Genomic DNA, 14,471 nt, shown 5'->3' with positions numbered 1-14,471 from the left:
CAACATTTGGGTCAAGCCAAAGCACCTTTCTCAATAGAACTCTTTAAAGCTCTTTTCCTGTTGATCACATATGGCTGGGTGGCTGCGCTGTCAAGTCAGACCTAAAAATAGCTAGTGAATTAATTTTCTTATTACTGCTTTGTACTGATGCCAGAGCATAACTTTTAAGTATAAAATAAATACTGTTATAACAAAATAACACACTTCTGCATGCCATTATTAATAATAACTATTAAAATAACAATTATTTTAATAATAATAAACGCATATTTTATATGATGCTTAACGCTGACTTTTTTTTTTGTTTATAAGTGCTGTAAATGACAAGTATTACTATTATTAACCAAGTGATAGGCAATGAAGTAGTGAAGAATGCTCTGAATTAATGGAAAGGGTGAATTCATGCCAATCACTGACAATTTGACTAGGCATGGTAGATTGTTATTCTGGACTACCAATTTTAGCTACGTTAATTCAATTGTGACTACTGCTGATCAAGAGCTAGCTAAGATTAGACCAGCTAAACCCCAAATGCCTTACAGTTAAACTGAACGTCTCCCATGAGTATATTGGAAGAACAGCCATTTTGTAGGTGGGTCTTAATAATTATATCAAAGAACTCACTTTAATATATTATGGCTAAGACTTAAAAATATTCTGCGACAGCAATATGTGCTTCCAAGGACCGCTAAGGATGTTCTTTGTGCCAACACAAGGCATACAAAAAATAATTACAGAGTACTGCAAACTCCTAGCAGTACGGTAATGATTAGTGCAGAAATTGCTCTTACACTGAGACCTAGAGGTGCAATGTACTCTATAAACCCCTATAATCTTTGCTACTTGTAGGTTAGGTCAAGGATCCATCTTCTTTGCTTGTATTTTTGCTAACAGCAAACACCAAAATCACAGAAAATAGAGCTTAAGATGATGCAATAAATATATTAAAACAAGTATTAGGAGCCAATAGGCCCAGGATGTTTGAGGTTTGAGAGTTATTGGTTGTAGTGGCAAGAACACACACACAGGCACTTGTATGCATTCAGTCAACACCCATATCCAAATGTGAGCATACTGAATAAACATAAATAATCTTTAGGCTTGTAGTTTTGAACTGGATTGACTGTGCTGCCATTTGTACTCTAGAAATATAAAGAAAGCCCCAAAGGTGTGATCTTTTGATTAAAGGAGAAAGATTTAATGTGCCCCACCGATGATGTGACTAACAATGATTGGCAGAGATTTTTTCTTGTTTGTATCGCTAAAAAGAACTGTTACATTATAAGTATTTATTCAAGTACTTGTTTTCCAATTGTATGTGACAGCGCTCCTTTATATAAACTAATTTTGAAGTGAATGTTTATTGTTCTCAGCATTAAGACAAATAATATATATATTTTTATCAATAGTTGCAAGTTTCTGCTAATAAAGCATTTTCCAGACTTCTTTGTTACAAATCATATTGATTTTAAGGATACGCGCACCCCATTCTATTATTACCAAAGTGCATGTTTTTGCTTCGAGATGAGTAGCTTTATAGTATTTAATACTGTCAAATGTTTATATTTTTACTCATAATTCACTAAACGAAATATAAAAAAGAAATTCATGTTGCAGAAGAAAAGACATGTCTTACTATTAAAATTGTCTGTTTGTACTTTTCCTTAACAGTAGTAATACGAAAAAAGGGACCCTTTACAGACAAAACTGCATTTTCAGATGTAAGCTGTAGCCTCAAACAAGTCTGTTATGAACAAGAGTCAGAACATGAATTTTACAATGTAATCTTTGAACATAATTGGCAATTGCAAATGAAATTACCTGCACAGGAGACACTTTTGACCAAGGGTAGTATTTAGTTTCATCTTTCGGAAAGCCTATATGTGTGCATTCCTTTAATTTGTGAACAAAAAAAACTGTAAATGGTATCTTGACAGCAAAGTGAAACAAATTAACATAAAAGGTGATGAGAGATTGCACGGTGTCTTTATGATAGACAATGGCACCCAAACAGCATTTACTTTCTAACTGAAAAACGCATGAATCAGCCATTAAAACGCTGTTGTGTCAGAAATGTAAACACATCGACAAACACTCCCTGAATCTCAGTAACAAGCCAACCATCATGTTACATATACACTCTTACAGTAGGACTACCTGATGCCCTATCCACAAAACCTGATAGGACACAAATGAGACAATGTACTCCTCCTCAAAATGCCATAGCCATGATGGACAGCCAACCAAGTAATGGCAAACCATGAAAAACACACAGGGCTGATAGCAACTGACATAATATCCACTCTGTCAGTACTACTTATTGTATTTTTACTAGAATTAATAACATAAGGTTGTCTAGCACAAATATATTTGTAGCCAGACCTAAAAACAGTATGCCCTGCACTCACATTGCTGTTCAAACATCAGTCAACATGTAATTTATATATAAAGAGGATATTCATACAATTATATCATTAAAGCCTTTGCATTAAACATTTCAAGAATGTGTAAAATTAACATATAATGCTTTACAGATATTTATTGTTTGTTTTTCTTACTTTTCTAGACTGATTTATCCACTTCTGAAGCACAAAATACTCTGAAGTATTTTGATGATATGGTTTCTTCTTTGCTTTCTGAAAAGTCCCTACAAACCATCTCACAAGAAATCTCTGCTGCTAGCACCCGGCGAGCAGTCAAAATCAATGCGTTCAAAAATGGATCAGGATACAGAAATGGGCAGTTAATTGTCGCTAAATCATTCACAATGGTAAGCATCAATTGTAAAGTCAAAAAATGATGTAATACCTGGGAGATGAAAAGATCTAGTGAAATTGAAGGGCAAGCATGTATTAGCATTGCTTGGTTGTTGGGCACTTTCCTAATGTAGATAATATAGTACTGTTTATTACTAATATGTGTATGTGAGATCCTAGTGTGTGTCTGTAAAATCTTCCTACAGCTAACACCACATTATCATTGGCTGAAGTCAGTGCAGGAACTAAGTGATGAATGTTTCTCCATGTTTCCAAAACAATACACCTGCTCACAGAGAAGACTGGCCAATGGGTACAAGTGCTGCTCTCCGTGGGTGTTTAGGAAACGTTTGATGTTATCATGGCTATCACCTTCCACCTAATTGATTGAGAGCAGCCAGTGTCAGATGGTGGGACAAAAACCTTCTGTTTGGTGAACTTCAATTAATTTTTTACACTTGCAATTAAAGATTGGAACAAGAAACAATAATGAGGGGAGTGGAGCCATACACTGCAGGACACTGGACACACATCTCAGGTGGGTGCTTTCAGGCATTCAGAACAATGACGGATATCCCATCAGCCAAAATATAAATCCCATTATATCACATGGGATTTATGTTTTGGGGGACAGGATATCTATCACCATTGTGACGGAGTAACTCCTCCTCCAAACTCTAAATCAGTCCCTAAGTCAACAGCTCAGGCTCCCTCAGGCTGTGCTGTTCGAACTACAATGCAGATGTTCAAAGGCATAGTTTGTCTTTTTGTAGTTGGACTACCTTTTATTTTCTAAGTTGTAACAATGCATAGATGCATGATGGGTGCAGCACGCCAGGTAAGGGTGCTGAGGGGAGGCAGTGAAAAGAACAGATGATGGACAGAATGCAGAACAAATCAATCAGCCCCACCAGCCAATGGAGTCTTATATGGCAATTTAAGCTCTTTAAACTCCCATCAGGTGTTTTAAAGATCCAGAATTCCCCAGTGTGGGAGGTGGCAGGAGGAGTAGACCAGTCAGTAAAGCACAATACTGACTATGGCATGTAAGAGGTAAGAACTGAGATATAGAGCAAAGTTGATGACATAGGAAGAACTCCTAACATCATAGATTTTATGTGCAGGTGTTAAAGTGAGAAAAACAAGAGTATACCATTTCCACGTTACATTTACAACTCGCCAGTGAGCTTTAAAACCTTGTAGACCACAGTGCTGCACTCTCCACGCTGCCTCCGCGTTGGCAATGCTGAAGCAGCATTGCAATTCATGTAAATTTTGGGAAAGTCATGAATACTTCTGTATGCATATGTTGATCTCCATGAGCTACATTTCCCAGTGCATAGCCAGCCAGGTTTCTGTGAAAAAAAGGTGATCTGAGTCGTCCACAGTCCCATATGGTATGCTGTGGTTTTGTTACGCATAAGGCCTGGTGCTGTATTGATAATCCTTGACTGGTCGGTGCCACATGCCCCTCTCTGTTCTTCCCAATGTGAAGAATAACTGCAGAGGAACCTTTTGTTACTTGCAGTCAATAAGTTAGAGTCCTTTGAAGATGAACTAAGAACCGGCATAAAAGAGCTGCATGCAAAATGCAAGACATAGGTTTAGGTTATTGCCTTTTCTCTCAATCTTTTTTTATTATAAGATTGCCAAAGGGGGTTTCTTGTGTAGTAATACATTTTTATTAGTATGGACACCTCCAATCAAAGTGCTGCATTGTAAATCCTGAGATTGTGTTTTACCATATCAATGGGTAGATTTACAAAAAATTTGCGCTGGATAAACCAGCTCAAAATGTTTTTTTTTGTTTTGTTATTCTCCAGCATAAAATAGGTATTGCCCCTGGAAGCCTAAAAATAACACAAAGCAGCACTTGGTAATGGTTTGCATTACTTAGTGCCAAGGGGGCGTTCCGTAGGTGGTATATTGGTGTTCCCATGCAAATACCCCTATTTTGTTTATTCCATAAATTTGAAATAGGGCTTTGCATCAAAAATTAATGTAAAATATAAAATCAAGTATTAAAATTAGAAAGGTTTTCATCATACACCACATATACAAAGTAGGATAAGTTTTAAATGTAGTCTAAGCAGAACATTTTGTTCTGGAAGGGTACCCTTCCAGTACAAATCCTATGCTAGACTCACCCCCATACCCTTGCACTATGGCACAAAGATTTGTACATGGTGCTCAGCAGCAAAATTCTGCGCCGGCGCTAGGCAGAGAACAGGAGAGAGCCATTTCTCTGCAGATATGGTGCTCTCCTGTTCTCTCCTTCGCACAGAACTCAGCGCAGAATTATGGGCCACTGCACTGCACTGCATGAGAATTTGGTAACTGGCCCCAACTACTCTTAACCTATAATGCCTCTCAGCATGGATGGCAAGTGCCTCATGGCCCCTATTGTTTTATAGAAGATTTATTATACGTTGATTTACACAACTGTATGATTGATTGTCTCCGCATGATATGCATGTGTGATGTAAACTTCTCTGATGCCCTACACTGGAATGAGTAGCGCTATACAAGTGTTAGCGCGCCTGACCATAATAAATAAACTTACAAGAAGACGCAAATAGGTCGATGAACCTTTTGACTCACAATTAAGATGTTCTTTACTTATCTCCAGTACATAATTGTTAGAAATGGGGTTTCTGGTTGGCTAGGGTATGCACCTCAGCCAGGCAGAACTTACCCACTCTAGTCAGGGCAAGGGAGTTACACGTCCAAGATAATCCCTGCTCACCCCCTTGGTAGCTTGGCACGAGCAGTCAGGCTTAACCCGGAGGTAATGTGTAAAGCGTTTGCACAACACACACAACACATGTGACGCAATATCCCCACCACAAAGGAAATACAACAACAGATTATATGAAAATATACTGTATTGTACACAAGGCAATTATCAGACCAAACATCACATATCAGTACTATCCTTCTACCTTAGCAGTTGTCAGAACGTTACACATTAGTTACTCTGCAACCTAGCAGGAGTCACACATAACACACAGGTTACTCAGTATTCTGCAACATAAGCAGTAGTCAGGAAAACACGTTATTACATCACAGCACTTGTCATAAGAATATCATAAAATGCCCATAGTAGGAACATTAGAAAACATATGGCAAGTTAGAAAAATAAATTAGCAAGTATGTCCATAAAAGGAACATTTGCATACACGTGTGTAAAAACATCAAACGCAGGTAGGTAATATATGAATCAAACAAAAGTCTGTAGAAATAACTTTGGATTGCAAATATATTGGTCCTTTAAACAGTACCTGGTTGGATGAAGGCACCTCCAGCGCCTAGAAGGCGAACAATGGGGCCCCCAGCGCTCCTATGCGCAAAACGGGGGCCTCCCTTATACTCTGGGGTCAGAGGAGGGCGACATGCACCTCCTCTCTTTTATAGACAGGCCCCTCCGGGGACCGTGATTACTGGGGTCCCCCCAGGGCCTCAAACGGCCCTCATGAGGGGGGCCAGAGCCAGCAAAAACAACTTAGGGCAGGAGGGGTGCACCACACACCCCCTCCAGTTTAATGACAGGCCCCTCCCGGGACCCACGATCTCTGGGGGCCCCCCTGGGCCTGCACTGGCCCTTCCACCAAAGGGGGGGGCCCACAATAATGCCCATTTTACCTAACAGCAGAAAAGGAGCGTCCTGCTCCTAACGCAGAGGCCAGGGGGAAGGGGGCACTCCCCGCGCCTTCCCCTGGTCCTGCTGTGAAGCCACAAGAAGATCAGACCCCTCCTGGGGCCCGAGCAGACACTCGCCTGCACCCGATGCGGTGCGCGAGTGTTCTTCCAGCTTCCCGGGCTGCTGCAGTGATCTTATTTAAAGGGGCACAATGCAGAAAGGAGCCTACGAGCTCCCAAGGCTCCATAAGCGCGCTGCAATCAGCGCTATGGCAGCCGCAACCACGGAGAAGCACCCCTCGTGAAGAAATGCATGCAGGGGTCAGGGGCCACAGCACCCTGCCCCTGGGGAGCAGAATCTTAAGACAAGGTCCTCAGGTGGAGGGCCCAGCTACAGGCCAGCACAAGGGAAAGGCAGCAAGTGGCAAGTCCTTCACAGTGACCAGGCAGGTCAACAGGTCAGCACAGCAGCAGCAGTCCATGGCGGTTCCTGGTGAGTCCTTTCAGCCTTTGGTGTCCAGTTCCAAGATGATTCCAAGAGTCTCCAAATTGTGGGGAAAATTCCCCTGTACTTATAGTCAGTTCTTACAGTGTTTTACAATGGTAGGGAGAGGAGGTTCCAGCCAGTTACAACTGGTTCTGGGAGTGCCCCTCTCTCCTTTCAGCACAGGCTCCAAACATCAGTGGGGGGTTAACGACCTTATTGAGTGAGGCCAGGGCACAGTCTTTACAAATGCAGGTGTGCCCCGCCTCTCCCTTCTCTCAGCCCAGGAAGACTATTCAGTATGCAGATGCACCTCTGTGACACCTCCACCCTCCCTGTGTACAGGCTGTCTGAAAAGTATGCACAAATCCCCAACTGTCACTCTGCCCCAGACGTGTACTGGAGTCAAGCTGCAAAACACCAGAGTCATAAGCACAGATAAATGCGCACTTTCTAGAATTGACATTTCTGTGATAGTAATAAAAAATACACCCACACCAGTAAGCAGCATCTATTATCACCATCACAACCTTACCAAACACGCCTACGCTACCCCTCATAAATCAGACAATACCCCTTACACATAAGGCAGGGCATTTCTAATGCAATCCTATGAGAAGGCAGCACTCACACCAGTGAGACACCAAGTTAGGCTGTTTGTCACTACTAGGACTTGCCATGCAATATGGCACATGTCCTGCCTTTCTACATACATGGCACCCTGCCCATAGGGCTAGCTAGGGCGTACCTTAGGGGTGACTTACATGTAGTAAAAGGGGAGTTCGGGGCCTGGCAAGATAGTTTAGATGCCAGGTCCCTGTGGCAGAAAACTGCGCACACAGGCCCTGCGCTAGCAGGCCTGAGACAGGTTTTGAAAGTCTACTTCAGTGGGAGGCGCAAGCAGCGCTGCAGGCCCACTAGTAGTATTTAATTTACAGGCCCTGGGTATGCAGATACCACTGTACAAGGGACTTATAGGTATATTAAATATGCCAATTAGGTATAAGCCAATCATACCAACTTTAGATGGGAGAGCACCTGCACTTTAGCACTGGTCAGCAGTGATAAAGTGCTCAGAGTCCTAGAGCCAACAGCGAGAGGTCAGAAAAACCAGGAGGAAGGAGGCAAAAAGACTGGGGATGACCCTGCATAAGGCAAAAAGTCCAACAATAATCAATAATCAATACACAAAAATTTGTAATCATTAGCAATCAATAAATCAATAATCAATGGAGTCAGTAGTTGTCATGCACCATGACCTTTCAGTCATGAATAACCACACCTCTAGTAAAAGTTTAGAATGTTTATTTCCCTACATTAACAATACTAAGTTCATGTAAATTAATCTCAAAATCAAATGAAACACACACAGAAACAACACTGGTTGTCCGAGGCGGCGGAAGAAACGCAATCTAATTAAAGCTTTAGCTACAACACATTCTAGAGTTATGGTGCAAATCAATAGCAAAGTCAGCTGCGTCAATGAGATGAAGTACCTGAAGTTGGCAGAGAAATTCATCAAGCATTTAGTCCCTATTGTCATAAGTCAGGATCCTTAACTAACATCAGATTAGCATCAGTATGTTGGGCTTCATGCAAAACAATTTAGTAACACAAATTTGGAAAACATCTAACTATGGTAGAGCCATAGACAAAACAGCGCAGTTGGTACCTAGAAAGAAAAAGCAAATATGCATCACAATCACAATTTAGATATAACTATTCTCAGGGAGGATCAGCAAAGCAGAATAAGTCTTCATCCTCAGGACATCAGTCGATCAGCAAGGCATCAGGATCTCGGTCAGGAAAATATGGGCAAAGTCATTTAAGCATTTAAGATAAGCACGTCTCTAGTAAAGAAGCATAAGAATATAATAACCTTTCGGTCAGGAAGAATAAGGGCAATGGCTGTCTTCTCTCAGAATGAGCGTTGTTATATTGAAGTCACCTAAACTATCTCCTAATTCCCTATTGGCCAGTTAATCATATGTTCATAATCTGTCCAGTAAAATTACTATCCCAAATCTATGAATTTTAATATTTCTCTGTTTTCATATTGTTGATTGGTTCGTCTTGCAATGTCCTCATCATCTGGCTTGTCACCTAACAATATTGCTGCAGCTTCCACTCTAGCCAGTATCTTCATTGTTCTTATCCTGGGAAAGTCAGTCTCACAGACATTACACATAAAATGTTGCATTAGCAAGAACATCATCTCCTAGCAGTCGGTTCACACGAAAAGCTTCCATTATGAGCACATTTAAACAATAGAATACACATTTCAGTTTAATTCACTTGGTCAGCATTTCTATTAAAGAAATACAGCTTTACATGAGGCCTGGCAAAATAGGCCAAGACAATTGTTAAGTTAAGGCCTACAATTAATAAAGCTAGAGCTTAATTCATAACTCTTGATATGATATATTACTGCATTAGTCTAAGATATATTCAATATTTCATAAGTTTTAATCATTGATTACTACACTTTGTTAAAATTGGTGGCCATTCTTCGTGATCACATTTTCAAATGTGTGCATTATTGTTCTACGTTATTTCATTTGTACATAAACTGATTATTCAAAATACATAAACACTCATTAATATTTTTTATTAAAACACCTGCACTAGCAATCCCTCCTTTGATGACTAAATATGCCATCACACTAACTATTACCCACAAATTTCTACGTTAGCTACAACTTTTACAATTAAATTTCTTCATAATTTCATTTTCCCATTGAAGTTTCTCTTTGGATTAAGAACCCTTGTTCTGCCAGCCTTTCCCTGGCAAGTTCACCCGCCAGGGAAATGCTGGCAGAAGGAGTGCTCCGGGGCCTCCCCGTGGGCCCCTTCACTGCCCATGCACTTGGCATAGGTAGTGCAGGGGCCCCCGTGCAGTACCCCGTCGTGCAGGTCACTGCCCGATTTACGGGCAGTGATCTGTGCAACGGGTGCTGCTGCACCCACTGCACGTCAGCATTGACGACGGCTCCATGTGTAGCCGTCGGCAATGTCCCGGCCCAGCAGAATGTCTATTATTCAGCCGGAGGGGTCTCAAGGGGGCTACCGGTCTGTGATAAAACCACCAGCATGAACACAGTGGGGATTCCCGCTATGTTCATAATGAACCCCTTAATTGTGGAATCATACAATTGCCTTGAATAGGGTCGGTATTGGAGCCCATTTATAAACATGGACCTACCTCTAAGTTGAACAACTGTAGCCTGATCACACTACATGCTTTCTATGGAAGCAAGGAGTTCTGAAAGTGGTATTGAGCAGTCCATGTAATTCACCAATAATGGGGTTGAAGAAGCCCTGTGGGAAGGTTCGGATTGTTCAGGAATTGAGAAAAATAAATTAGATTGTGGTTAAATGTGTCCGGTGGTGCCAAATCCAGCTGTGATAATGTTTCAGATTCCATGTGATGCCGAATGGTTCACTCTCATCGATTTGTCACAAGCATTCTTTTCTGTGCCTCTTCATGAGTATAGCCAGTTTCTCTTTTGTTTTAAATACTTGGATTGAGTCTATTGTTCCTGCAGAATTCCTCAAGGGTATTCAGAGTCACCTTCCATATTCAATCAGATCTTAAAAAAGAACTTGGAGTCGTTGGAATTGACTTTCCAATCGACCTTGGTGCAGTACATTGATGACTTACTGATTGCGTCCAAGACAAGGGGCAAGTGCATTAATGATACGATTGCCCTGTTGAACCATTTGGGAAAGAATGGTCATAAAGTGTCTCCACTGAAATTGCAGTACTGTCAGAAAGTAGTGAAATACTTGGGTCACCAGATTGAGAAGCGTTCAAGAAAGATATCCAGAGAAAGGATTACAACCATATTGCAGATACGTCCCGCAGCCACACAGAGAGATGTCAGAATGTTTTTGGGAATGGTGGGATATTGTCGCCAATGGATTCCAAATTTCTCAGTCATTTCAAGACCATTGCAGAAGATGACTCATAAGTAAGTCACTGATTCCATAGTGTTAGACCAGGATGAAATGAAAGTGTTCACTGAATTGAGAGAGTTTGTGCAAGGCTGCACCGCATTAGACGAAACCCTTCACATTGTTTTGTCATGAGTGAGATGCATGTTCTTTGTCTGTCTGGACACAGGTCCATGGAGGTGTAAACCGCCCAGTAGCATATTTTTCAGCTACTTTGGACCACGTTGCAGCAGTCTTACCAGGTTGTTTGTGTGTAGTTGCCGCAGTTGGTCAAAGCCTTACACAGTGTGAGGGCATTGTGATGGGATATCCCCTGACTGTAATGGTCCCTCACTCTATTGCGATTCTACTGACAAGGATGAAAATCCAATATTTGACGGGTGCTAGGTTGACTAGATATGAAATTAGTATTTTGGGGTCACCAAATGTGACATTGAAAATGTGTACAGTGCTGAACCCGGCAACCTTACTTCGGAGTGAAAATGCTGAAATCGAAAAAGAGGAAGATGTTGAGCATGACTCTCTCGAAGTAACTGATTTGTGCACGAAACCGAGACCTTACATTAGAGATACCAGATTGGAAGAAAATGACCAAATAATTTTTGTTGATGCGTCTTGTCTGAAAGACAATACAGGGACACTGAGAGCAGGGTATGTTGTGTGCACAATTACAGGTACTTTAGAAGCTTCTTGGCTTCGAGTAGTGTATTCTACACAAGTAGCGGAACTGGTAGCCCTTACTAGAGCGTGCCATGTTTCTGTTCAGCTGAAAGTTACTATCTATATCAGGGGTCTTCAAACTGGGGGGCGGGCCCTCCTAGGGGGACCTCAAGGGATCCCAGGGGGGGCACCAGGCTGCAGCCAAAAGAAGCATTACACAGATAACAGTGTTTTGTTTTAAGCAGAAACATGTTACTGCACTAATAAAAAGGTAACATTACTTAACTGCAATGTTTAAATACATCTACACATATTTAAAAAATGCCATCTTTATAACATAATTGGGAAACATTCTAAGGGGGGGCCCAATAATTTTTATTTTTCAACTGAGGGGGTGCAGCATTATAAAGTTTGAAGATCACTGATCTATATGGATAGCCAGTATGGATTTGGAATAGTCCATGATTTTGGTCAGTTGTGGTCACAGAGAGGTTTCCTGACCTCTTCTGGTTCACCAGTAAGAAATGGTGAGAGAAATAAAGAATTCTTACATGCTATTCAAATGCCTGAAAAGATTGCTCTAGTAAAATGCATTTCACATCTGAAGTCTAAGGACTTTGTGTCAATGGGAAATGGATATGCGAATCAAGTCGCAAGATGTTGCGCATTGAACTGTATATCATTCAAAGACAAGTGAGAACTGTTACCTGAAAAAGATGAAACTTGTACAAGCTATGCATTGAAAATAATTGACACTTTGGAAGAATTAAAATCGTTACAGAACAATGTTGACAGGGTGGAAAAACATTAATGGAGCAAAATGAAATGTGTACAAAGACAAGATGAATTGTGAGTTTCTGAGGAGGGTCAATTGGTTTTGCCAAATAGCCTGTTGTCTCAAATGGTAAGGTACTATCATGGTGAAGCACATATTGGGAGAGATGCCATGGTTCATCTGTTCAAACATGATTGGTTGAACCCAAAGTTTAGACAAGTTGCTGAAGCAGTTTGCCATTGTTGTGTCATTTGCGAACAGCTAAATGAAGGGAAAGGGACAATGGTTAATTTGAGCCACATTGGAAGAGCAGGAGGTCCATTCAGCAGAATGCAAATGGATTTTATTGAGAGGCCTGTGTGTAGAGGTTAGAGATATGTGCTGGTGATTGTATGCATCTTTAGTCATTGGATTGAAGCATACCCTACATGAAGAAATGATAGTCTCACAGTAGCGAAATTATTGCTTAGGGAACTGATATCGCGTTTCGGGTTTCCAATCTATTTAGAATCAGACAGGGGAAGTCACTTCAACAATGAAGTGATTAAATTACTGTGTGCAGCATTGAAAATTGAGCAGAAGTTGCATTGTAGTTACCGCCCTGAAGCATCAAGACTAGTGGAACAGATGAATATTACCTTGAAGTCAAGAGTTGCAAAGATGTGTGCGGCTACAAATTTGAAATGGCCTGACACATTGCCTTTAGTGTTGATGTCAATGAGAAACACACCTGACAGGAAGATAGGACTGTCGCCACATGAGATCCTCATGGGCAGAGCAATGAGGTTACCAGCGGTGCCTACAAATGCACTTGTCAACATTACAGATGACATGGTGTTGGATTACTGCAGAGGTCTGGCTGATGTGGTCCGCTCTTTTTCTCAGCAGGTGGAGGCCACCACACTGCCACTGATCCATGACCCACGGCACAACCTGAGAGCTAGGAACTGGGTTGTCATCCGAAAGCACATGAGAAAAACGCGTTTGGAGCCTTGTTGTAAGGGACCCTATCAGGCAGTTTTGACAACTACCACAGCCGTAAAGTGTGCTGGAATTCCGAACTGGATTCACGCAAGTCACACAAAGAAAGTGGCATGTCCACTGATCATGAAGAAGCCTTGTTGAGAGTACCAACAACAGTGAAACAAGTCTCAGGGCTGGAAGGAGAACAAAGGGGAACTGGGAGCGGATCTGAGCTCATTGAGGATGGTTCAGTCACTCCTGTGAGAGAGGAGGGAGGAGACTTCCAGGAGGGTGACAGACAGCCTATCTAAATTGAAGCAGCAGGACAGCCTGGTCAGAGGAGGGCTTTCCCAGAAGCAGACCATCTAGAGAGACAGAAAGAACCATTGCCAGACCCAGAAGGAGAAGGAGTTGAGGTGGATATAAGTCAAAGTGACCTGACTTCTCCTGAACTGGCTGCAGGTCCGTCAAGAGAAAACACCACTGAACAAGGAAAAGATTCAAGTTCAATCCTGAAGAGAATACTGACAAAGGGTCCACTGAAGGGAGATAAGTGGCCAGAATCACAAGTGGAGAAAGGGAAAGTGGTTGTTATTGAACCAACAATCGAGGAAGAAGTAGACACAACAAGGAAAGAAGATCTAAGTAAAGGAGAGCTGAATGGTGATCGAAAATTGAAGAGAAAGAGAATAGCAAGTCGGAGATACGCAGGTCCTAAATGGGCGTATGCTACTTCTAACAAATGGCGGCAAGAGTGTATGTCTTTTTGTTTTGATAGAGAAGTTCTGAGTCAGTATTTTGGCACGTGAAGGAAGCTAATGAACTGAACTGTTGAAACAATCTGAGAAAATGTTTGAGAAAGAGACTGTTGAAAGTAACCGGAAGAGACAGTGATAACCTATTTTGACTTTCGAAACCTGATTTTTACAAAGCTGCTAATTGATTTTGACAAGGGTTCCGGGAAGTGGAATTGAACTGCTGAAAGAAGAGTTGTGTATTTTAGATTTTTGTTGCAAGTTTTTCTAAATTTCTTCTGCTTTCTGATTATTTACAGATCATGAGTAAATTTAGTCAACAAGGTAGAGGTGCTAGGTGCAGTATATATATGAGCATTGGTTTGGCGATTATGTGTGGGATATTGTTTGTGGTGTTGATTGTGGGTATGTCTGTTCTTGACAAGAGGGGAGCCAACCATGCGTCTGCTTTTGAGGCAACTACTGCACTAACGGCATTAGAGAAG

At 41.4% G+C, this 14,471-nt stretch overlaps 1 protein-coding gene across 1 annotated transcript in view; it reads left to right on the top strand.

Moving 5' to 3' along the window:
• DCDC1 (doublecortin domain containing 1) overlaps positions 1-14,471 on the top strand; it is a 1,098,140-nt gene that overhangs the window by 968,635 nt on the left and 115,034 nt on the right. Inside the window, exon 31 of the mRNA XM_069223476.1 lies at positions 2,567-2,770. Within this exon, the coding sequence (XP_069079577.1) occupies positions 2,567-2,770 (204 nt within the window). The remainder of the gene's footprint in view (positions 1-2,566; positions 2,771-14,471) is intronic.

This window comes from Pleurodeles waltl, chromosome 3_1 (genome assembly GCF_031143425.1).
Source record: "Pleurodeles waltl isolate 20211129_DDA chromosome 3_1, aPleWal1.hap1.20221129, whole genome shotgun sequence".
NCBI lineage: Eukaryota > Metazoa > Chordata > Amphibia > Caudata > Salamandridae > Pleurodeles > Pleurodeles waltl.
The sequence above is the reverse complement of the archived record's forward strand: the minus strand, read 5'-3'. Positions and strand labels throughout refer to the sequence as shown.